Source organism: Accipiter gentilis, chromosome 16 (genome assembly GCF_929443795.1).
Source record: "Accipiter gentilis chromosome 16, bAccGen1.1, whole genome shotgun sequence".
Classification (NCBI taxonomy): Eukaryota; Metazoa; Chordata; class Aves; order Accipitriformes; family Accipitridae; genus Astur; species Astur gentilis.
In genome coordinates, this window is record NC_064895.1 from 2,268,359 (window position 1) to 2,293,044 (window position 24,686).

Here is a 24,686-nt window from a genome sequence, read left to right on the forward strand (position 1 = left end):
GCGCCCTGCAAGTGGGGCAGCGGTCGGTCATGATGCGAATCAAGACCTGGCTTAGTTAAGCTCGGCTTAGTCTCCAGCTGGGGCACCCTCGTTAAGGGACGCTAACGGAATTAAAGTTTTCCTTTAATCTCAAAGTGAATTCCCCCAAAGCAGCTACCAAAAATAAATCCCGTGGATGGAATGTCCCCAAAATCCCGGCATCTCCGAGCATCCGCGGGGTATTTAGCACTTACCCGCAGCGTCTATCGGGTATTTACTTACCTAAACACAGCAGCTATGCTACCGAGTGCCAACAGTGCAATTTGAGCACAGAAAAATTGGGAAAATAATGAATTCCTCCAGGAAAAGGGAGCGGGAACATCAGTTTATTTCTAAAATGGGCTGAAAGCTGAACAGAAAAGGTTAAATCGAATCTTTTCCCGGAAAAGTCTGGCCCCTCTGTCGCATTCTTCACGAGCTGCAGCGTAGTCGGTGCCAAGTACATAGAAACAAAAAGGTTTAATTGGGAAAAGGTTTAATTAAACCAGAAGATTTAATTAAAGGAAAGGCAAGATACAACATCTAAACCCACCCTCCATCTGGGGCTCAAAACAAATCAACCAAAATAAGAAGGAGAGGAGGAGGATGAGGAGGAGGAGGAGGGGGGGGAGAGATAAGAAGCGCGTTGCTGGTGGAGCCTGCTGACCTTAAACTCAGCTTGAGGACTGGTTTTGGGCTCTGGCAGCACCCGAAACTTCTTGAAATGCCAGGAAAACAGCTCCGTCCTGCATGTGCAAACCCTTCCTGGCTTTTACTGGGCAAAAGGCCGGTGCGGGACGGAGCCTGGCCAGCAAATTCGGCTTTTTAATTGAAATTCTGATAATAGCAGCTTCGCTGCCGCCTGCACAGAGGGAGGAACCGGCTCCGGGCTGGGAAAAACGCCGGTGGGAAGGAGAAGCAGCCACCCTCTCGCAGCAGGAGATCTTCAAGTGGAGGAGGTCGGACACAGCCAGGTTTTCTGGCAAAACCATCTGTAATTCCCTGGTGGATGCGGAGAGGGATGGGGAGATTGCCCCGGTGGTCATGAAACCCAGGTTTTTCGGTGGCGTCTTACTGTGGTTTCTCTCATTCCCCCTAATCTGAGTGCAGCCTCTCGATAAAAACACTTGTAATGAAATGCTGCCCCTGCTTGGTTTTCCAAGCCTGGACTTTTCCCAGATTAAGAAAAAAAAAAAGGATTAGCATCACACCAGATCTACCAACCAGACAGGAGAAATTTGAATCAAAATCAGGAAGATGACAATGAATCCTTTCCCGGATCAGCTATCTGGGGGAAAAAAAAAAGGGGGGAATAACTGTTGAGGTACCTAAAAGCCCCCAAGATCAGCAACGTTGTGGCTCAGAGCTGGGATCTCCCCCCGCGGCCAATGTGAGGCGCCGGCTCTGCCGTTCTTCTCGCCGCTGACGGGACGGTCCGATCCCGTCGTCCTCCCTGGAAGAAATTCCGGGCTCCGCTCATAATCCCCAACCGTGTGCCTGGTTCTGTGCTAAGCTCAAGCAACGGAGGAGACTTTTCTGCGGCACAAGAAGGTTTTTCCGTTAAAACCGGTTCTATCCTTTCGACCGCGGCAGCTGCAATCATCTGGTGACGAGCGTGTCCGCGTCGACGTTGTTGAGGAGGAAGAGTTCAGGGCGAGCGGCGAATCCCAAGTGGCGCTGGAAGAGGCGAAGGACAAGAGTTAAAGCTGGAAAAAGCTCGAGTTGAGCAGGGTTTAACAAAGACCAAATTGAGCAGGGTTTAATGAAGCCTGAGTTGAGCAGGGTTTAACAAAGCCTGGGTTGAGCAGAGTTTAACAAAGCTCAAGTTGAGCCGCGTTTAACAAAGCCCAAGTTGAGCTCCCCGACCCCGGCTTGCTCACCAGCACTTTTCCACCTGCAGAATCCAAAACTTTGGGGTTTTCCGGCTTCTGGCCACAGGTCGTCCAGCCAAAGCAGCGTCAAAGCAACTTTTGCACGTGACAGTAAAATAAACCAGTATTTGGGCTCTTCTGAAATTTGCTGAGGGGGTTAACAGTGCTTGTTAATTGCAGGCGCTTAATTAATCTGCAGGAGCATCGTGGGCATCACCGAGGCCGCCTGCAGCTGATTGTGAAGGGAAGGTGTCGCCGTGCTCGGACAAAGCCGAGGCGGCCGTTTTGCTGCCACGCCATCGGCTTGTGCCATGCCTTCGTTAATTAGGGTTTATTAAGCAGACAGAACATGACGTGGCGCAAATATTACTTCTCTTTATTGGTAAATTGATCCACTGTAAGGGATCTACCCATGGTGATGCTCTAGAAGAGCTGTTCTCTTCTGCAGAGCATCCCCTCCGTTAGTTTAAATTAATTCCCTTCTCAATTTGAATTAAATTATGGGTGCAGATGAGCCTTAAGTAGCATTAGCTGATTCCCCACGTTGGTTAAGGAAAAGAACATGTTGCAGGGTGGTTGTCTGCCTTCTCCCAGAGGCGAATGTGACCAGAGAACTTCCCTTGGCCGCTGTAAATCAAGGCGGCGGGTGCAAGGGTTTAACAGAGCGGGACTTACCACGAGCGTTCCTTACCGGATAGAAACAAACCCCAAAGGACTTTCCTTCTCCCTGAGCATCCCGGCAGGCTTACAAATTCATAAAATAAGAATAAAATACCCCAAGAGAGAGACACAAGGCACTTGCAGCACCCGGCTCCTTCCCAGGGGAGCGGGAAGCTCGCTGGGGTGGGAAGGGAAGGGTGCAGCTCTCGGGGCAACACCGATTTCCAGCCTCCGGATCAGGAGCCGGTGATGGAGGCGGGAGGGGGGGATGCAGTGAGGTGGCAACTTCTGCCACTACCAGCACCTTCCTGGCAGATTTTTAGATCATGAGAGACAATTGGCTCGTCCCTCTGATCTCCCGTGTTATGAACCCCCTGGGTTAGGCTAGCTTATCTCTGTTTTAAATAAACAGGTCTGTACCTACACTCGGGCTTAGCTGCAGCTAAAGGAAAGGCTCTGGCGAGTATAAAAACCAGTAAGATTTTTTTTTTCAGCACAGCTGATAGTTTGGCCAAGGAGCAGACAGGAGGAGTGCACGGCCGGGGGCAGAAAAGCCGATAAAGTAAGAGCATGGCAGGATGCGTGCGCCGTGTCCTGGATCCCACCAAGGAAATCCCAGCGGGGAAAGAACTGCACATCTTGTGGCAACCTGATCCTGATCCTTCACTCTCTTGGTGGAGGCCACGGTCACAGCGGACCTGCTGCGTGCTCACAGGGAAGCCAGGAGCAAATACAAGAGAGGCTGGTGGGTCTGGATCCCGCCGGGATGGGAAATGTGCCGGCATGGCACCACACACCCCACCGGGAGCTCGTGCTGCCAGCGTGGTCTGCGGGCATCGAAGCCGTTGGGGTTCTCCTTTATAGCCAGGTATCGCTAGCGATTCAGAGCAACCCCCCCCCAAAAAAAAGACCCAAGAAGCCAAGTTGAAAAAGTATCTGTCTTTTAATCGAAAAGGTAGTTTGTACAAACTGCTTCAAAGGCAGATATGGGGGGGGAAAAAAAACCAAAACCCAAATCAGTTTCATGAGGAGCAGAAGCTGAAAATGAGAACTCAATCCAGTGGCTCCAGTGTAGAGCTACCATCTTAAAGTTATTATTTTAGCAGAGCAGCCAGGAGAATCTCCACTGACACCTTACAAATCAAAAATCCCAAATAGAGGAAAATCAGAGGGATGGATACAGTGGGATTACAGAGCCCGTTGGCTGAGGACGACTGGCCACAAACACGCCTCCAGTCCAACAACCCCCACCAATTCCCACTTGCAACGCACACGCTAGCTTTCTGTTTGTGGAAATAGGTATAAAACCTACAAGCATTACAATACAGGGTTTAAATCCTACTGGAATTTTTTAACTAATGATTTGAAAATTAGAAAGATGTTGTGTTTTAATGCTTGCTCAGTTCAAGGGGGGGCAGCAAGCAAAGTTCGGCTGGCTTGGTAAAGGGTAGGAATAATGTAAACGATCCTGCCCGTAATTAAAATGGAGTTTTCATGCTGTGCTTTGAGTTTTGTCACCTGCGTCTAAGAAACTTGTCACTGGCATCATGAAATTCCCCAAAAGCTCAGGCAGAGACAGCTAAAACACTACTGAGAGCTCAAAAGGTGAGTGTGCTGCCCCTGACCGTGCTGTTCACCTCCTGCTCGCCATCAGAAGAGCTCCAGACAAGCGAGCGGTGCGGCACGCCTGGGGTCTGTTCATACAAGAAAAGTTAAAACCAAACCAAACCCCAAACCATGCCGCCTGCAGATCGTCTCTCTCCAACACTTTGAATGCCGCAGGGCTTTTATTTCAGAAAGCAATTCCCTGCTTGGGACTAGAGGGCACAAGAGAAACGCCAAGGAAGGCGATGAATATCCTGAGAAAGCCTCCTTAACGATGAGGGCTGGAGCCCAAACAGCTAACGACCCCGCGCTGGGCAGTCCTGACCAAACTCTACAAAAAAACCCCACTGCCTGGGCAGGGCGAAAGCCACGTTTGCTGCTCCGGTGGGGGAAGGTTGGCAAGTGCCAGCAGCAGCAGAGCCCAGCAGAACCCAAGCTGGCACCGGCAGAGCCCGGTGCTGAGCCCTCGCTGCAGGTGCTGCATTGGCCAGGGCTCAGCTTCGAGTCAGTGGAGGTATCTATGAGCAGAGGTTGTTTGCGACACACCAAACCACCCGCACTTGGTCTTTTGAGATCCACAAAAGCATTTCGGTACCTAAAAACCCTTTGTGGAGCTTTGCCTTGCCCGTGCCAGCCAGCCACAGCCTCCACAGGGTCAGGGAAGAGAAACCTCGCTAAATAAACCTCTGGTTTACAGCTCCTGACACCCGATTTTCATGACCAAGATGTCTAAAACCACCCTGTCACGTGGGATGCAACCTCAAAATTCATCGGGGAGAAACGACAGACTGCCTTTCCTAACCGCAGAAGCAAAACGTACCGTTCTCTTTATCATAATTTGCTACATCGGATTTAGGTCTGCCTTCCAGGTGAAGGCGTCTCCTGAGAAGGTAACTGAAACTCATTCAATGCTAACGAGAAGGGCAACAAGAAAGGTTTTGTAGTGAATTTAACACAGGGCCAAGCAGGATGGGCAAATAAAAACCTGAAGTTGTGTTACAGTGATGACCCCCCTGGGGAAGGCTACTGGCATCCTCTGCAATGTGACATTTTGAGCCATAAAACAAGGATTTTTGAGAACTACAAAGAGTGTTTCCATTAATCACATACATAGGGAATAAACTCACAAACCCATAAATAACCATAAACATTACAGCTCGTTTCCTTTGCTGACCACCAAAATCACATGCCAGGCAAGTAAAAAAAAAAAAAAAAAAAAAAAAAAAAGACAATACTAATGCTGACGTTTCTTGTCCTTAATGTCACTCCGCCGTCGGGGAAGCTGTGCATCGCGTTCAGCCCCACTCTGAATTAGACGGATTTTCAAGTGAAAAACAAATCCAGTCAGATTGTGAATGGCAGCCGCAATCTGGCTGCAGAGGTAGACTCTGGACGTAGTGTCACTGTGTCGCCTAGTGTCAGCGGCAGGACAATCCTTCAAACATCACCCAAAAGGTGCATTTTGAATTTCCTAGCTTATTTTTCTAGATTCTCCCGTTCAGTGCAGAAGCAGTAATTACGTGGAGCTTCAGTGTTTCTGCTACATGGATTAAAATGCTAAGGGAAAAGGGAGTCTGCCAGTTTTAATGCCAAAAACATAAAGAGGCTGGAGGCAAAGTTTAGCCGGGAAGGGAAGTCAGCCTGCAGCACGGCGTGCTTCCCTCTGTGCTACAAAATGTGTTAGTGTCAGGAAAACAGGCAGCTCCTTGTATTGCACAACCGACATAACACTCCTTCTTACAAGCGTGATTAGAGGTGCTCAGCAAAGAAAACATCCAACTTTTGAGTATTTCAGCAGCAACACATTTCCCAATATGTACATCTGATTGGTTTTTTTTGTTTTTACACGCATATTCCCTGTGCAAACCGCACATACGTTTGTATATGTTCACACAGTAAACCATAGAAACGCACTGGCTCTGATGGCTACTCGCTGTGTACAGACACTGCGTCTACTTAGTGGAGTGAGAAGGTGACTCTTCCGTGAGCAGTGTCCTGGTGACGCTTACCGTTTTCCCGCAGGCCAGGAAGGAGACTCCCAGAGCGATCAGACACAGCCAGCCCTGCAATTAAAGAAGGTGCCAGTGATCAGAAACACTGTGGAATGTTACAGAGGCTGCGGGCTCTGCTCGTTTAAGCGTCATCGTGTGCTCGACAGTAAATAAATCATCATTTGAAGAAACGCAGGGGTGGGTTGGAGGTAAAGAAGCGCTGACGGGCACCACTGATGGATCGGACCACTGGGTGGATAAGGAACTGGCCGGATGGTGGCACTCAGAGTTGTGGTCAATGGCTTGATGTCTGGGTGGGGACCGGTGACGAGTGGGCTCTGTACTGGGACCAGTATTATTGAACAGCTTTGCTGGGGACACAGACACTGGGATCAAGTGCACCCTCAGCAAGTTTGGGGACGACACTGAGCTGAGGTGGGGGTTGATACTCTAGAGGGAAGGGATCTACCCAGAGGGACTGTGATGGGCTGGAGTGGGGAGCTCATGTGAACCTCGTGAAGTGCAACAAGGGCAAGTGCAAGGTCCTGCAGCCAGGTTGGGGCAACCCCAAACACGGACACAGGCTGGGGGATGAGTGGGATTGAGAGCAGCCATGTGGAGAAGGACCTGGGAGCATGAAAAACTGAATATGGCCCGGCAACGTGTGCTGGCATCCCAGAAAGCCGTCTGTCTCCTGGGCTGCATCACCAGCAGCGTGGCCAGCAGGTCGAGGGAGGGGATTCTGCCCCTCTGCTCCGCTCTGGTGGGATTGGAGTACTGAGTTCAGCTCTGGGGCTCCCAACGTAAGAAGGACATTGGAGCTGTTGGAGCGGGTCCAGAGGAGGGCCACAAAGATGACCAGAGGGCTGGAACACCTCTTCTCTGAGGACAGGCTGAGAGAGTTGGGGTTGTTCAGCCTGGAGAAGAGAAGGCTCTGGGGACACCTTCTAGCAGCCCCCCAGTACCTAACGGGGGCCTACAGGGCAGCTGGAGAGGGACTTTTTACAAGGGCATGTAGTGATAGGACAAGGGGTAATGGCTTTAAACTGAAAGAGGGTAGATTTAGATTAGATATTAGGAAGAAATATTTTACGATGAGGGTGATGAGGCACTGGAACAGGTCGCCCAGAGAGGTTGTGGCTGCCCCATCCCTGGAAGCGTTCAAGGCCAGGTTGGATGGGGCTTGGAGCAACCTGGTCTAGTGGAAGGTGTCCCTGCCCATGGCAGGGGGGCTGGAACTAGATGATCTTTAAGGTCCCTTCCAACCCAAACCATTCTAGGATTCTCTGATCATTCTATGATTTTACACCTCTGGCAATATACAGACACGTACAGAGGAACTGTGCATTATTCTAAAGTCTCCGCCAACCTTTCACCTGCTGTGACATTAAATTGAGGCCTTTTTGGGAACAGCGAACAGATGAATTGCTAAAGAGACGGTTGAAAAAGCAGGGTAAAGGCCATGTGGGTTAGTAGGTGCAGCACAGAACAGATTCCCAAGCAAATCTGGCCACAAAAGCCTCAACTTCCCCATCTGTTCTGACCCCGTGGCCGACTTCAATGCCTGTAAAATGTGATGATATTAATATAATGGTGAGAAAATAAATCTATGGGCTTCTCCTTCCTACAGGGAGTCTCAGCTTGACCCAGACTTACCAAATACATCACAAAGGACAGGTAGATCACGCTGAGAATCGCAGCCCCGATGTACAAAGCCACGTGGTTCAGGGACATGACGTAGGCCACCACAAAGTACATGTTAATGCTGCAGATCAGGAGGATCAGAATGCCGCCAGCGATCTTCCAGAACCTGCAAGCAAAATGAGAGCAAAACGGGGTGAGGTGGAGGGGCGGCTCTTGCGTTTGGAGGAGATGCTCTAGGCCACGAGGCAAGGAGAGAAACAAAATGTGTGCCTGAGGCGAGCAACACGTCATCTCCTGCTTGGAGGCAATTCCTTTCATACTTACAGTCCATTGGCAAAATCGTTCATGACACTGGGCAGGCTGGTGAATGTCAGGATGGGGATCAAAGCAAACGGAAGCTGGAACAAGCAAGAAAATACAGAAGAATAAAGAGTGGAAATTGTTCTGATTATCTCAGCATGGACAAACATCCAAGCCTTGCTCACAGCTGACAGCATTTCCCCAAAGCTATTGTAAAGTGAGTCAAAGGGACTTCCCCTGGCTGGAAGAAGGAAGTAATTTCAGACCCTGGCTGATTCTCTCCACCTCCCCACAGCAGATCGACATCTCCTGACAGTAACTCGCTCTGCTCAGCTGCTCCTGCAAACCCTTAGGCACCAGAAGCTGAAATATTTAGTGCTAGATGTTTTTCTCCGAGACCTGACCCCCCAAACCAGGCACTGCTGCTCACCTGGAGGCTCATAAGAACATTTAAGAAGTCGTTCATGCCAGTCAGGTGTTCGACGTCCTGAAAGATGGCGACGAAGAGGGTGGGGGTGATGGCGATAGAGCGGGTCAGCAGCACCCGGGCAAAACGGGACCACCGCAGGTTCAGGAAGCCCTGCAGAAAAAAACAGAGCAGCTGCTGGGTGAAAACAGTAAGCAGACTTCAAGTGCAGCAGGAAGAGGGGGGCTCAGGGTAGGATTAAAAGCTGATTTGGTTGAAAGGCACATCAGGGAGTTTTACGGAGCTTCCAACAAGAGCTGTGTGTCCGAGGAAGGGGAATCATCAATATGAGCTTTAAAGGCTCAGGAGTAGAGAGAATGGAGACGCAGGCTAATTACCTCCATGACGAACTGCCCAGAATACGTCCCCGTCATTGTTGAGCTCTGGCCGGCAGCAAGGATCCCGATTGCCCAGATATAGAGAGCAGCAGGGCCGAAGTAACAGCCCAGAACGACACCCTGGAACAGAGATTTGCAGCCTCACGTCAGTTCAGTCTCACATCTGAGAGAGGGAACAAGAAAGAGCAGACGAATTCCCTTGTGACCAGATTAATCACAGGCGTGGAGTTGGAAGAGAAGGCATAATCCATTTGTAGAAGCAGGAAAAGCGTTCCCCACGTCAGCAGTGGACAAGGCAATACCTCACAGGCTGCAGTTTTAACAAAGCAGATTCAGGATGGATGCAAGGAAAAACTTTGTCATGGCCAAGCTAATAAAAGAGGGGAACAGATAGCTGAGAAGTCTCTAGGGTCAGGTTAGGTGCAGCACAATTAGCAAAGGGATAGATAATTTTGCTTGGCCAAAGGGCTGGGCTCAAGGATCCCCAGGGGTCTGCTCCAGCTCTCTTTTTGACGATTCTTTTACAGGTCCTGGCCTTCAACACTCCCTGTTTGCCCAAAAGAAGCAGCCTCTACCAGACAAGGACACTAGGCTGCCGGAGATGAGGCCATCCCGCCCTGTGGGTCACTCACCCCTTTGTAGATATCCACTTCCAGTGTCTTGTTGTTGTTTGGGAAGAGCGAGGAGTGCGGGCTGCTGGCGTTCATGCAGACGCCGTTCTGCAACGACAGGAAGGGGCAGAAGATTGTGTTCACTCAGTGAGAGAGAAGCGAGGATGAGAGGAAAAGGCTGCACGTGGGGAGCAGTGGGTGCTGGAGGTCCCAAGATGCTGGGTGCCTCTTCATGCAGGTTTAAACAGAAATAATCAGCACCCCTGTTCTTCCCCCCCATTTAGGCACAGAATATATGGGCTCTGCTCCATAAGTACTGATAAGGCTCGGAGCTGCCCCTCTGCCCACACGGTCCCCGTTACTGCTCCAACAGCCCCACGGTCCGGTGTCAGCCAGTCCGTGAGGAGCCAAGTCCCAGCCCCAACTCACCACATCTGCGTTTGTCTTTTCAAAGAAAGCCTCAGCGAAGACGGTCACAACAAAGATGTTAATGATGAAGGAGACAAAGAGAGCGATGCAGGACTCGATGAAGAAATACTTATTAGCTTCTCGTACTTCCCTCTTGTTTGCACGGTTCACTTGCCGGGACTGAAAAGGGGATGGTGACAACAGCAGGCTTGAGAAACAGGAATTCACTATTATATTACTTGTATCTGTAATTATACCGTATTAGACAGTGGGACATGGGTCACTGGCTGCGAAGAGAACATGCCGGAGGGAAGAAAAAGGAAACCACAACATTTGCAGAACAAGTAATGGCTGGTTTTTCCAGCGTGGCAGTGCTAGCCACGAGACGCAGACTTCTGGTCCCACATCCACACGTAAAGGACATGTGTCCCAAAGCTCTTGCAGCTTTCCCTGTTCCAGGAGCCCCAACCAGCCTCCTTCAGGGCATTTGCTGTGTCCCCACCAAAGTAAATGCTTAAAGCAGACTCCTCAAGGCTGTGACTCCTCAAGTGTTTCAGGCCTCCCAACGTGCCATCCCTGTATATGCTTTCTACATTAATCAGCACAGCCGCTTACCTTGACCAAGGCAGAGTGCAAATACATGTTGTGCGGCATGATAACAGCACCCACGATTCCCACGGCTTGCTCTAGCTGGGTCGTGCCGCAGTTCTGGCAGTACGGGATGAACAGCCCCTTTAGCAGCTTCTCCTGGCTGGGCTTTACTGTGATATACTGGGCACAGAGACAAAAGAAATAGGGGTATTTGTAGCGTGACACGTGTTGCACAGCTGCCTAGGCTGCCCACCTGAAGATACTCGAAAGCAAAAATGTGGCTGCTTTGGTAAAAAACCAAAACCACAACATGGCAAACGTCTGCTCTTTAATAAAACTGGGGATGCTGTGCTGAACAGCGTGTGCCAGTCTCCACACTGGAGAGGCAGCGTTCAATACAGCCTGATTTGCATGCCAGGGTATTAGCCAGATGACGGTCACATCGAAAACAGAGCCAACTTCGAATGTCCTTAATTTTAAGTGTCTGCCCCTGTGGTTTGGTGCTGTTTGGGCACAGGAGCAGTGGTGGGGGGAGAGGGAACGTGTCTCCAAACAGTGTCGATGGAAACACAGAGAGAGATAGTGAATATACCTCATATCCAAACGTTAGAGCCATGATGGTAATCAGAAACCCAAAGAACGCTTCCAGTTTTCGCAAGCCTGTGAGAAGAGAAAGGACCATCAACAAATTGAGAAAAGCTGAATCTCAGTTTTAGTTTCCAGAATTCAGGAGGAGAAATTACCATATTTGTCCAGGAAGAGAAACACAAACGTGTCAGCAATGGTGATGAGCACGCCACCCCACAGCGGGATCCTGCGAGAGACGGGCACAAGCAGACATCAGCTTACAAAACACTTTGACCTCGTCTGCCAGCCACAACAATACTTCAGAGTCCAAAATCTCTTTTTGTTTAGGGCACTTGTTTGGGGATGGAACCACATTGTCCAAGGGTTTGTTTGCAGTCTGACAAGACATTCGGCTGCACGGGGCAAGGGACCGTAGGTTTGTTTTCTGCACAAATAGCTCAGATAAGAGCTCTCTCCCTGAATCTCGAGAGCAAATCCCATGTCAACACTAAGAATGACAGGAGTGAGCGAGACTTTTAATAGCTACTTGGTACAAAATTGTGGCTTCCTGTTACATTTGCACTTCCAACCTTCCTGGCTGAAAAGGACATCTTTCTGGCAGTGCTTTATTAGGAATATAAAATCTGCCAGGAAAGCTGCAGCCCAATTTTGGTGTGTTTAAGTTATAGCTAAAATAAAAGCCAGAACCTGCAGTTCTCCTTATAGCCAAAAAAAAGAAACGGGCACCAAAGGCTGAGTCATCCAAGAGAGCTAGCTCAGCTAGCTCAGATGAATCACCCTCTACAAAGAACTTATTTTGGAATATTTATAGGAAATAAATTTGTCTTTTTTTGGCACACACAGTGTCACTTTCCTAATCCTAGAGGGGAGCACTCATTTCCTGCTGCCCTCTGATGACAAACCCAACTTACTTCCCCACAGACAGGAGGTTAATAGCAATCGCTGAGCCAATGACTTCTTGCATATCGGATCCAATGATAGCGAGTTCAACCATCAGCCACAGGATAATCCGAGGCACCTAGAGGTAAAGAAATACCCAACGCCGTTAAAAAGAGGGAAAATGTCTTCTCCCTTGAATTTCCTAGATGAGCACGGGGTTGTGGTAATCACACTTCAGGTACGATCTCCTATCCCTGGCCATGGTGTGGAAAACATGTTTACAGTTGCCGCTCTATGGCTAGTCCAGGGCAGAAATCCAGGTTACCTGTGGCAATCCCTGGAGGAGGTTCCCGGGTAACTTACATAATCTAAATTACTCGCCTCAATACATTTTGCTCATTGCGAGAGTGAAGCTGGATGTTTCTGTCTATGGAGGTGCTGGAAATGAGCATCAGAAGATATTTCACATGGTCAGACCAATGACAAAGTCTCAGGTGTTGTATGAGAAACATCAGACTGCACAGAGTTGGGGACATCACCGAATTCCCCACAGCCCTTTCCCAAAGGACAGCCTCACTCATCTTCAGCTGAATGAGATGCAGAGCCCTTTCTTACACAAGCCATGATGATTTCTCAAGCAGGGAAATGTAACAGCCATGGAATGGTCTTGCTCTGAAGGGCCATTTCTCTCCTCATGATTCCTTGAGCTTAAGTGGTAAGTATTTCAGCTTTGTGAGGCAGCAGTCCAAACAGAAAAGCTGAAATCCTGGGTTTTATTCCTGACTCTGTCTGCAATTCACTGGCAAATGCCAGGACATTCACCCCACCTCCCTCCTTGTGCTTTCCTTTTCCCAAGATGAGGAGGACACCGACAGGACCTGAAGCATCCCTCATCTGCTCTCCTAACAGCCCGGGTTCTCAGCAAGCCCTTTGTTCATGCTCCACTAGGGCTACAATTAAAATCTTCCTCTAAATCTGCCTTTCTTTCAACTGTGAGCCAAACCAGAACAAATCAACTTAATCCCCCAGCTTCTTGGACAGTAAAGCAAGACACGATGATGAAAATATATTTTGGCAACTGGAACACTTTCTCCTGAGGAGGATTTGGCACTTAACGGGTAGCAGTGACACTTCACGAGTCCCGTGAGACCTGCTGGCCCCAGCTGAGAGAAACACACTGACCCAGGCCCACGGGACTATCCGAAGAGCCTCTCCGTACCACTGAGGACCAGGAGGTCACCCACCTTCTGGTACTGCCGGTTGCACACTTCGGCGAGGTGCAGCCCCGTCACCACCCCCAGCCTCGCGGCCAGCCGCTGCAGGAGCAAGCCGATGATTGTCGCCAGCATCAGGACCCAGAGCAGCTGAGGGAGACACGAAGGCAGGAGTGGGTGCGCTGGGGCAGCCAGAAAGGACGGCCGCAAACAAGGTCCTGGGTCCCTTAGAACGGCTGTGCCCCACGTGCACCTTTAGGAATCACAGGCCTTTTAAAATACACATTATTAATGACATTTGGAGGCTGTTCTATGTGCCTGGAGCTGGCACGGGAAGGATCCAAATGCATATAAAGCCAGGAGTCACTGCCGAAGAGGGTGTATGAGAGCCTCACTCTCCCCTTCTTCTCTGGGGTGTTTTCAGCTAGGCAGCAACAGCACTATCAGTACTCCTGCCCTCAAATGCAGATGGGTACACTGGTTGCACAACTTACAGCACTTAATCTGTAGGTTTCTGCACTGACCTTAAATCCTGCGACAGCCCCAGACTGTAAATCCGACTCAATGTTGCCTGGATCCAGGTAGGCAATGCTCATCAGAAAGCCTGGCCCCGTGAAAGCCCAGAGCTTGCGGAAACTGAAGCACGAGTGCTATTAAGGGGAGAGAGGATCAAGACATCAGAAGTCAGCCCTGCAGCGGAGCCCTCTCCTAACACAGGGGATGCGTTGTCCCCACAAACCATCCCAGCTATCAGGCATAAAAAACGGTAAGAGACAGCCAGGGTTTGATTTTCATTTCCTCGCTGCCACAACAGAAAGCAGTGCTGGTAAGTTGAGCCCATTTTCAATTCCATCCTAAACTCTCCAGCAATCTCTGGTCCTCATCTAAAGAGTTTAGGACCAGACTCTGGGACAGCCAAGGACACACTCTTGGGTGGGAGAGGAATCCTCCTGCGCCTGCAGTGGAAAATGCTGCCTCATTGCTTAATCAAATGCAAAGAGGGCATCTATACCCCCCTGCAAAGGGGACAATGCTGTTACAAAGGCGAAGCACTCTTGCTGCCTTTCCTTGATAAGGGAACAAAGAACTGAGTTCCCCTCCCCTGGGACTACAAACAAGACATTGCTCTGCTCTTTAGCAGGTCTTGCTGTTCCAAGATTTGCAGCAGACAATTCCTGAGTGATGAATCAATAACTCCCCAGCAAGCACAGGAGATTCTGTACCCTCTTCTCTCCCAGATCTCCATCCCGCAGCCCGGCTACCCTTCCCAGTCTAGGCAAGAAGGGGAACCAGCACCCAAGGGAGCGACTTACTCGGGTACCAAGCACTCGCAAATTTTTCCAATTGGATTTTCCTGTCAGTGAGTGGAGGAGCGCCCAGCTGCACTCACCGTTTCATCTTCGGGAATCGGGATCTTGTTGTCAAAGTAGGTGGTAAAAGGCTCTTCCGAGGAGGTGTCCGGCGGCTGCAGCGGGTTCCTGCTGCTGGAAATTGTGCTGACGACCTCCCCATGCTCCCCAGAGGCATCCTCTGCAGGGGTGAAAGAGAAGCAGAAAAGGAAGGAAGAGTGAGTGAGGGTCCCTGGAAACACAGAAAAACTTGGCAGGGGTCTGGCAGGACCCACAGCCAGAGCAAAATGAGCATCTCCACCCTCACAGTTAATGTTAATTAGGTTATTAAGAAATAAATGAAAATAACATATACTGCTGTAAACCCACTGTAGGAGACCACACTGCTCGAACTCTCCCTCTCCCACACGGTGAGAGAAGACTGGCTAGCTGGCAGTTTATTTATTCAGATTAATTTTTAAAAAGCCGTCACGGGGCACTGTGTGATGTAATGGCAGCCCCACAGTATTACTATAATGATTAACTGGGAATGAACAAGCCAGATCCAAAAGAAAACCGTGGCTATTTTTGTACCATTACAGAGAGCATTTCCCCAGACTCTCATGGCTGAACAGACCGTCTGTGAGGAGTTTAGTTCTGGAAGGACCCTGCTGTCCTGCGGAATCCTGTTCCTATCCAGGGAACACACAATGCAGCACTTGTTTGGAAGCAAGTGACAGTCAGGAGGCTGCCTGACAATTTTTCCTTCTCCTAAAGCATGAGAGGCAGGCAGGAGAGCCAGCCCTGATGAATTTTTTCTAAATTTAACTTGTGAGAAAGATGTGCAGGGTTACTCCAGCAACGGAAAATGCACATTCCCACAGATAACGTGTTAAAGACTTGTAATACCACCCGATTCCTCCCCTGCCCACCTTCAGCAAAAAGTCCCTTCTCCCGAATCGAGCCAATACTCACTCTTGCTCTCCCTACGTGGCATTTTGCTCTAAGAGCTGAAGAGCAGCATGTGTCCCGAGCACTCAGCCTTCGTAAGAGGAGGACTAAAACCAAGCCCAGCTCTTCTACCAAGTTTCCTATTGCATCATCAGAGTAAACTGAAGTTGATTGCTCCTCCTTTTTCCCTGCCTCCCAAATACCTCGCAGGGCTGCCTGCTCTGCCAGCAGACCCGTTTACATAATGGATTTAGAACTACCTGTGAGCGTGCGTGCAGGAGAGAGATGGGTCTGCACAAGACAGGCTTGTTCATCTTGTTAAGCAAGGCTGAGTGAGCCCTGGGAACTGTAAATCTCCTGCTGGGCTCGTCTCAAAAGCCTGATGGTTTGTGTCCACTATGATAATCAAGCGTACCGGGCAGTACATGGTAAAGGGGCACACTGAATCCTTGGGGTGGTTTTTGCAGAACAAAGGAATTAATTAAATGGAAGGTGGATGCATGAGAGCAAATCTGCTGTGCCACAAGGCGAGCCTTACCGTAGGATGCTTTCCGGTCTGTGTCAGAATTCCCCATGGTGGAATCCTTCCAGTGGTTTAGATTGGCCACGTTGGCTGCAAAGGAGAGAGGGGGGGAAAAACCTGTCAAGAAGGAGAATAAAAACCTACAAGAGAGCCAACTGATCCAACAGCTCCTGGCAGGGACAGATTTACTTCCCCAGCCCTTTTCTAGCTTTGAAGAACCTCACAGGGCCAGGAGGGGAGTGTTTTCCCCGGGACCTCCTTGGAAACTCCTGTTGCAACAACACGACGAAAGGGTGAGTGGACTGACCAGGCAAACCAATGCGACAGAAGTATTTGCAAGCTGTCAGGCTTAGGACAGTGCCTGTTGTGAAACTCCAGCTAAGGAAACAAGAGTGGAATTTCCTTTATGTGTAGAAATTACATACCATCCCTCCCCTTCCAGGCACAACTATTATATCTATGCCGCACCCTTTACAGGGCATCTGAAATTTCTTTTAAGGGCACGATGTAACTCTTTCATCATGGTGTATTTTTAAACCTAACTCACACAGAAAGGAACCAGGATCTGGTACAGGATTTTGGATTAAGCTTGTGTCCTCCAGGCTTTAAAAGGTCAACCCCACCAAACCCCTCAAGGACAAGTCAAAGTAGCAATAGTATGTACGTTTGGTATGTAAAGCACTTAATCTCCATCAAAGCCCGTTGTATATTAACGGGAGGTTTCCTTATAACAAGGCAATATTGGTTCAGTGAAGACATAAAAGGAAAACATTAGCCAGGAGTTCATTTTAAGTGATTTGAACCAATTTTAGGTTTTCAAATATTAATTTCCCAGTTCCATAACCAGCTCCAAAGGTGGTTTGTAACCAGGTCAGGCATGTGAAAATAATCCAGAGAAGGTTACATCACATAGGGCTGGAGCAATAGCGTTTCTTGTAGGCAGGGCTACAATTGTTATTTATCTAACTGAATATACTTAAGATTTTAAAGTGCTGAGTCTAAGGCAACTGGATGAATAAAGCACGCTCCAGGAGCTCTGAACTCTGCATAACTCTGCATAACTCGCTGCTCATGCCCGCCAACGGACCTGCCAAGGCGCAGTGCCTGGGGGAAGGAGTTTGCTTATTCCACTACTTTGCAAATAATCTTGAGTGTTTGCTCGGGACGAGCACATAGGAGAATTCATCTGTGCTGGTGCGGAGCAAGGCACTGAGGTTTCACTAAACCGTAAGATTTCTCATCCCATTTTTTTTGCTGCTCTCCCATGGCTGCACACCAGCCAGCTCTGCCTCTCCAGCAGCGCAGTAACCCAGTGCTTAAGTGAGTGGCTTTTCCAGCCTCATCAGCAGAAAGCGGCTCCGGTCCAAGAGGTGTTCACCCGGGGACAGGAGGGCTGGTGAGGATGCGGGACTGCCCTGTCGTGGCTCCTTGAGCACGACTTGGAAAGAAGCGGGATGCCAGATGCCACCACCGAGAGCTGTGACCCCGCGGTCTTAAACACATCAGGGTCCCGGACAGCCCCTGCCCCTTCCAGGTTTTAACTGCCACCAAATCGCTACACGCTGTGGGGAGAAATGGTGAGTAAATACCTCCTGCCTCTTTGACCCCCGGAGAGGACAAGTGCCGTCTCTCCAGCCCCTACAGCGACGGTGCCTCTGCCTGAGACTTCTCCCTCCACCAGCTCCCACTTGGATGGGGACAACCTCAAGGCTGAAGCAAAGCTTTTATCTGTCACACACACAATTTTCTTTCTTTACAGGCTCCTTTTTAAAGCACTAAGCCTAAGGGCTTTCATTAAAAAAGCGCTCAAGTTTAGCAATAAGCCATCTTTTCCCCAAAATCTAATTCCTTCAAGAGGAACAGCGCTTACCGTGGCAGCAAGTCCCACGAAACACTCACTTCATTAATAAAGGCAAAGAGGAAGAAGATCACATGGCAAACATTCGTTACAGTGGGAGACTGACCTAAATATCTCCTTGCAAAACACATCCCAGGTTGGGCGGGAGCAAAATTGGTTCCCCTATCTCTGCCGGCAGCTGCCAAGCTCGTGACAGGCTCATTCATGACCCGACGCAGGGAACGCTTTCCCACACGTGCTGGGTTGGAAGCGCTGCCTGCAGATCCTTCTCCCCCAGAGCTCCAATAAAAGGAGCCACTGGCTTTAGCCACATACGAGTATTTTGCACGCTTCCAGTCTAGCTGGGAACCAGAGAGCTGTCAAGAGAAAGATGGTGAAAATGCATCCGAGGGATGTTTTTTGCCTGCTCTGTCTCCATGCCTGGGTGCTTTTCTAAAAGAACAGCTCTAGTGACACCCTGCCGCTGCTCTCAAAGCGGATGAAATTAGAGGATAAAGAAATTGCAGGATAAAAATGGTTGGGAGTTATTGCTCCTTCTACCCATAACCTCTGTGAACATCTTCAAGCAATTCCTCAACACCAGGCGTGGGCTCGCCAGGCCACGTTCTGCCTCCTGGAGGTAAAACATTCACTGTAACCATTGCTGGGTTTGACTTTATACCCCATATTTGCACTCAGGCAAGGCAGCTTCCTTCCCAGGAGGAATATTCCTTGGAATAAGGCAAAAACCCAAGAGCAGAATATCATGAGTTTGCTCTAATCAAAAAAGACAAGACAGTAGTGCTGCTGTCTAGACCTTCAGTACCCACGGAGCAAACAACAGATCATTCTTCCACGCACACCCTCCCTTTTCACTGATGAAACAACAAGCCTTGGTCCAACGGGTCTTTTCTTCTTGACAGCCAGAAAGGCAGCAATGCTGACAAGGGGAAAGCCGAAGAGCCAAAGGCTGCCTGCTCATCCTCAACATGGAGACATGGGGGTTTGTTAAACAAGGAGTGCTCTCTTGTCTCACGCTGGGAGCAGTTCCTGTGATTGAGATTTCTGCATCTGATGTCAGGCTTTGAACTTGGCTGGTTCTGGTGAGGCACGCCGTGATGGTTAACTCTTTTAAAGTGGTTTTGGGACTGACGTTTCGTTAGTGCAGCATGTTGTTCACACACAGGCACCTCCGTGGGCTGGCCACACTGGACAGCCCTTTATACGGTCACACCGAAAACCTGACCCCATTCCTTCCAGCTCATGTTATACAAGTCACACAGGGGCAGCCCTGAGCACAACACACCTCCCAAAAACAGAGCAGACAACCTGGTTAACCACTTGCAGTCCCAGCAGGGTTAACTCCTTGCCTGCACAACCAGGTCACCCCCTCGCCTGCTTTCCAGACGCCCGTGCCGCTCTGCCAGCACCGGCACTGCTGGGTCCCAGCCCTGGAAAACCTTTTCCTCTGCATGGACCTGGAGGAGAGTCACCCCAGGCCAGCAGCACCATGGGTTTGTCCCCACAGGATTCCTCCTTGTTCTCTTGCCCACGTTGCTGCTGATGACCAGAGATGATAAAAGCAGGCTGTGACATTGGCTTCGCTCCCATCGCTGAGGTCCCTGCTCAGCCGTGCTGAGGCAGGTTACCTGGCTGACTCTTAAACGTGTCAGACGAGCTCATTCCCTGCTAATTGTTCACCCCATACCACGCACTTTAGCTAGGAGATGGCCTGGAAGCAGAAGGGCACCGAGTCAAGGCGTGGTGGGATAAGCCTGCCCTGCTCACCCAAGTGTACTCTCCCAGAAAGACATAGCGCGATGTATTTATTTCTATGGAAGGAGAACAACACCTGGGAAACAACCTGGAAGCGAGGAGCAGCTCTCCTCCCCAGCCTGTTCGATCCAAAGGCTCCTGGATTTAGGAGACAGCCCCTGCAGCTCCTCCCCATCATTCTCATCTGCTTTTCCCAATTGTGGAAAGGGGCAGGGGCTGTCGTGCACCTGAGACTTCAAGTATTTTCACAACAGGTAATAAATCAAACTGATTGAAAAGCTCTATTCCAGCAGCAGCCATGAGGCTTGGGGATTAAAAATGCCCTCAAAAAACATAAGGCAGCACCCGAGATAGTGGAAATTTTGGTTAAAAAGTGCTGTAAAAAGTGAGAAAAAAAAGATGAGCAGTGTGGCTGAGCTGTGGGACCACTGCACAGGGTGGGGTGGCGGGGCTGGGGGTCGTCATATCGCCCCAGATGCTCCAGGCCTTGTCCCACATGGAACACGGAGCCATTACCTCATTGCCGATTGCAGCATCCCACTCTCCCAACAAACTCCTGTGCTCAAGAGCTTGTTTGACGGTTGCCCCTGCCCATATAATGAGCTGTGCTCACTGCAGGAGAGATCATATCCCTCCTCCGAGGAAACCTCCGGCTTGCAGTCATGCAAGGACTTTGGTCAGGGACTGCACCTCCGGAGGGTGAGGCTGAAACCGGGTACGCAAAGCCCTGCCAGGGACACACTGACCTTCGCCGAGCTCAGCCCGGAATCAGACAGCCGGCAGAACCGCACCGGGAGCCATCGTCACCGGCCGCCCTCGTCTTCCCTACCGCAATAACCCGAGGCAGGTGCCGGAGTTTGGACCCCGGGGGTGCTCAACTGTGGCTCTGCAGCGATAACAGGACGCAAAATATATGTCCTGGATCACTCAGCCCAGGCAGGCAGAGCTCCATGGGGTGGCTGCCGAGCGAGCCAAGGCTTTAAAAGCTGTCCTCTCATTGCACCCCCAAGCCCCACAATGAAGTTCATATATAAACAATGTCGAGCCCTTGGACGCACGAGGGACAAACCTTGGGCGACCCGGTACGCTTTCATCCCAAATCCCAAAGGGAAGGCACTGCGCCGGAGGATTAACGTCAGACCCAGCCCACGGGGAGGAAAGCAGAGGATGAGGCTCAGGGGGATCCAAACCTGGGCCGGCCAAGCCACCAGTGAACGCCAGCAATCAGCGGTTTCGGCAGGGTGAGCAGCGTCTGTCCTCAGAGAGACCCCCGGGGCCAGGGGACACCCCAAGGTCACCAAGCACCCGGGGAGCCTGGGCTCACGGGGGTCCCTGAGCCTCAGCGGTGGTGGGGGGGCAGTGCCTGGGGTGCTGGGGGCCAGCGGGTCCATGGCACCCCCTTGTAAAACTGACCCGCGGATACTGCAGCACACCCAGGGGATCCTCCGGGGATCACCCGAGGGAGGATTCCCCCCCCCAGCACATGCAAGGGACCCCCAAGAGATCAACCGAGGGGGGATCCCACCCAGCATACCCTGGGATCTGCTAGATATCACTCAAGAGGGAGGACCCCCCCTCCCCCCCCCCCCAGCACACCCAGGGGGGCCCCCAGTGATCACCTGAGGGAGAATTTCCACCCCCCACCCCCCAAGAACATACAAGGGACCCCCCGGGGATGTCCCGAGAGGAGGCTCTCCCCCTGCTGCCAGCACACCCAGGCAGGATCCCCCCACCATTCCCCGGTCCCCAGAATACCCCCCCCCCCCCGCCAGCCCCCATCACTCACCGCCTCAGCCACCCCCAGCCGCTCCTGCTGCCATCGCCTCATGCCACGGCCCCACCGCCAGCTCAGCCCCGCTCGGCTCGGCTCAGCTTGGCTTCTCTTGGCTTAGCTTAGCCCGCCCTGTGACGTGGATCGGTGCGACCGGGGACACTGCGGGGGGGACCGAGCCCCGGTACAGGCCCCGGTGTGGGGGGGACACAGACCGACCGCAGCATTCCCCTCCTGGACCCCCGCACAGGCCGGGCCCTGCACCTGCTCCGAGTTTTTTTTCCAACAGCAGCTTATTCCACCCCAAAAACGCGGATTCGTCAAGGAGCCAGCAAGCTCCGCCTGGACCTCGCTGACCTCAGCAGTGCTTTTCATGCCAAAGCCCCAAATTTCTAGATTTTTGGCTGCTGGCAAACAGCTGCAGACACAGTCACGTGTTCATTATTTCTGAATGCAGCTGTATCTCACAAAGAATACTCTGTATTTGGGGGGAGAAGAGTCTTGATTTGTCTTTTGTTTGGTCTTCTGCCTTTTTTTCCAGAGAGAAATGCTGCTCTTTCACAGAATTCCTCTACTCTGCACACTCCCTTGAAAAGTTGGGATAATTTTTTTTTAAGCAACCCCTTCTCCAGAACTAAAACAACAGATTTAATTGGTGAGACACACCAGAAACCCGCCAGCCCGGGAAGCAGCGCATGGCAGGAGCAGCATGGCATCGCTGCCAGTAGCACACGAGCACTCTGTGTTCTTATCTCCACCATCCTGACCTTTTAATTTCTTGGTAGATCAGCAAGCGTGCTCCTTTGGAACTATGGCCTGACCATTAACAGACAGGAGAGTGTGCAGAGATCCAGGCTTACGGAGCAGGACACCCTGACCTGCATGGGAGAAGCCACTCATTAAAAATCAGAGCCCTTTGCTGAGCACAGCTGCCGGCAGCTGGGAAAGCAGCTCCTTGCTTTCCCCAAACATGGAGGTTTTGCAACTCGCATTCCTTATTGTTTAAACACCAAAAAGCATCACAGCACGTTGCTGAAACAACCAAATCCTAGAAAAATCAGAGGAGAAATCTGAGAGGTGGGAGACTCTGCCATTGTGGATTTGACCTTACCTCTGACCTGACAGTGTGAGCATTGGAGAAGGAAATTAAAACCAAACCACAACACCGTTCCCGCATGGGAACGCGAGCACAGCACCCGCACCGTGCCGGTATGCTGCCCGGCCTTGCCAAAAGCACCTACAGGTGTGAGAAACCTCGCAGGAGGTGGTTTGCCAACAGCTTTTGGCCTGAAGCTGGAAAATTTACATTATTGCCAAAATGCCAGGGTATTTTGGGATGAGGGTGATGCCTCCCATCAGCAAGACCACCCCACAGGGATGGCGAGCTTGCCAGGATCGGCGTTTGTGGTACTCACCCAGTTCGCAGCTGGGGGAACTCTGCTTGAGGGTGTATTTCTTGGGCATGGCGTTCCCGCTTCTCTCTCTCGGCGGTTTCTGGGAGCAGACAGCCCCGTCAACGTTCCTCTCTCTATATAAGGTGTCCCCACCCTTCTCCGCTGGCTCCCCTCCCTCTCTCCTCCGCCCGCAGCACCCACACCGATCTGGTGGTGCAGAGTTCTCCGAGGGGAGCTCAGGAGACAATTCAAAGTCTCCTGAAAATGACCGCATCTGCTTCAACCTTATCGTCTCTTAAATAACTATAAAAACCGCCGAGTTAAAGGGGCTTAATAGGACAGCCGAACACTTTGATGTGGAACCTCGTCCCCATGGCGAGCGGCAGCATCAGGCTCAGGGGGAAAGGTGGGTTACGTGCTGTCTGGGGCACACTATCAACCTAGAAGGCTCAATTAAAAGGCCGTTTGGTCGAGCATCAGACGTGCTCCGGTAATTAGCACATGAGCTGGCCTGGACTCTGCTCCACCGGAGCTATTTGACAGATCAGAGCCCAAACTGGCACTTATGGGGCACTTGCCAGCCGCCGGTACGTGCGGCTCTGATAAGACGCGATCCTTTCCCGGCTTGGATCAATACAATGTATTATCAGCGATCCCCGCTGGTCCAAAACCCGCCAAGGCCAAGTGATAACCCTGGGTTTGTTGGTTTTTTTTTCCCCCCTTTTTTTTTCCTGCAAAAGGGCCCCCAGTGCCTTTTTCTGATAAGTAACAGCTGAATGCGCAACACTTGAAGACTCACCAGGCAGGAGGGCAAAGACACGGGCATGCGTGACCGGTACCACGCACTCCCGCTTCCTGGGGCTGCTGGAGGGGACCGGGGGGACTCGGGGGTCCGGCCAGAGTGAGGAGAGGGGGCTCAACTGGCAAAAGCATCCCCAAGGATTCACAGAAGATGGAGGAGCTGCCAGAGACCTAGAAAGAGGCAACGTAGCGCCTGGTTTTAGCAGTGCCTGGGGGGAATGGTGTTGGTAGATCTTAGGGGCAGGGGTAGAAGCAGCAGTTGTTTCCCAAAAGGCCTCTGGCATGGTTTCTTATGGCTCTGAGAACCAAGAAAACAACCGTGACCCATATCAAACTACCCGAGGGCAGCTGCAGAACTGGTTCGGTCGCTCAGCACACAGGTTGTCTGCGGGAGGGATAGACGCAGAAGCATCCTGCACAGCTCCGGTGTCTTGACCTGGCTGCAGGCCAGGGAAGCCGAGGCAGACAGGGGAAGGCACCCGGGGCGGGGACCATGGGCTCTGTGGAGGACCCACAGCCCCTCTGCTGCCACACTGTCCCTCGCTGGTGACCTGCAGCAGGGATTTGACTTCCCCTCCCACGTCTGGGGCAGGGCAGCAGCAGCTGAAGGAGAATTACAGCCCCGCCACGGGCAGGGGCTCTCCTCGAGGGGCCCAGGAACGAGTTTAACCCCCAGCTCTTGTGCCAACCACCGGCTGTGGCAAGTAAAAGGGGAGAGGGAATCCAGCTCACCTCGCCTGCATTCACCAACTACCCTAACGTGTAACCACCAAGCGCCGCTGGGAAGTCAAGGGCCCGGGAAGGGGACGGGCAACCCGGGACAAGGCCGCGACCCGCCCAGGCTCCTCCGGCGCCGCCCCGTGGGCCTTAAAACAGCGCTGGAGAGGGGGAACCTCCCGCGGGGGCCCGAGCTCCGGGGGGGTGCCCGCCCCCCAGCCGATGACGCCGGTAACGGGGACCGGGGGGGGGGGGCTCGGCCCGGTCCAGGCCCCGCTTCGCGCCCCGACGGCCCCCAAGGCCTACTTCCGCCTGGGGTCACATGACCGGCCGCGCCGTCACGCTGGCGCCAGCCCTCCAGCCAATCAGCGCTCAGCTCTCCGCTCTCACTCTCTTCCCCCCCC

At 51.5% G+C, this 24,686-nt stretch overlaps 1 protein-coding gene across 7 annotated transcripts; it reads right to left on the reverse strand.

The window, feature by feature from the left end:
* Nucleotides 1-349: 349 nt before the first annotated feature.
* Nucleotides 350-24,584, reverse strand: SLC11A2 (solute carrier family 11 member 2). Of its 7 annotated transcripts, none has more exons than XM_049819487.1 (18): nucleotides 24,298-24,583; nucleotides 23,564-23,736; nucleotides 16,002-16,076; nucleotides 14,575-14,714; nucleotides 13,709-13,834; nucleotides 13,215-13,334; nucleotides 12,003-12,109; nucleotides 11,247-11,317; nucleotides 11,096-11,163; nucleotides 10,528-10,683; nucleotides 9,934-10,092; nucleotides 9,526-9,612; nucleotides 8,894-9,013; nucleotides 8,520-8,669; nucleotides 8,114-8,187; nucleotides 7,802-7,955; nucleotides 6,164-6,217; nucleotides 350-1,695 (listed from the first exon to the last, which is right to left on the reverse strand). In XM_049819487.1, the coding sequence occupies exons 1-18, from the start codon at nucleotides 24,306-24,308 to the stop codon at nucleotides 1,618-1,620; spliced, it is 1,923 nt and encodes a 640-aa protein (XP_049675444.1). In that variant the 5' UTR covers nucleotides 24,309-24,583; the 3' UTR covers nucleotides 350-1,617. The 7 variants fall into 7 exon arrangements, with proteins under 7 accessions (XP_049675444.1, XP_049675445.1, XP_049675442.1 ...); XM_049819488.1 differs by lacking the exon at nucleotides 24,298-24,583 and adding an exon at nucleotides 22,786-22,864 and having other exon boundaries at nucleotides 23,564-23,707; XM_049819485.1 differs by having other exon boundaries at nucleotides 23,564-24,584.
* Between the last annotated feature and the right edge of the window lie 102 nt (nucleotides 24,585-24,686).

Bases quoted from the DNA above. Each gene is read 5' to 3' on its own strand.
- SLC11A2 (XM_049819485.1), bottom strand. From the start codon at position 23,849: ATGCCAGAGGCCTTTTGGGAAACAACTGCTGCTTCTACCCCTGCCCCT. The intron at 16,077-23,563 runs GTGAGTCTTCAA...TCTCCTTTGCAG, and splicing joins TGTCTTTGCCCTCCTGCCTG to CCAACGTGGCCAATCTAAAC. The intron at 11,164-11,246 runs GTAATTTCTCCT...CTCTTCTCACAG, and splicing joins TCTCTTCCTGGACAAATATG to GCTTGCGAAAACTGGAAGCG.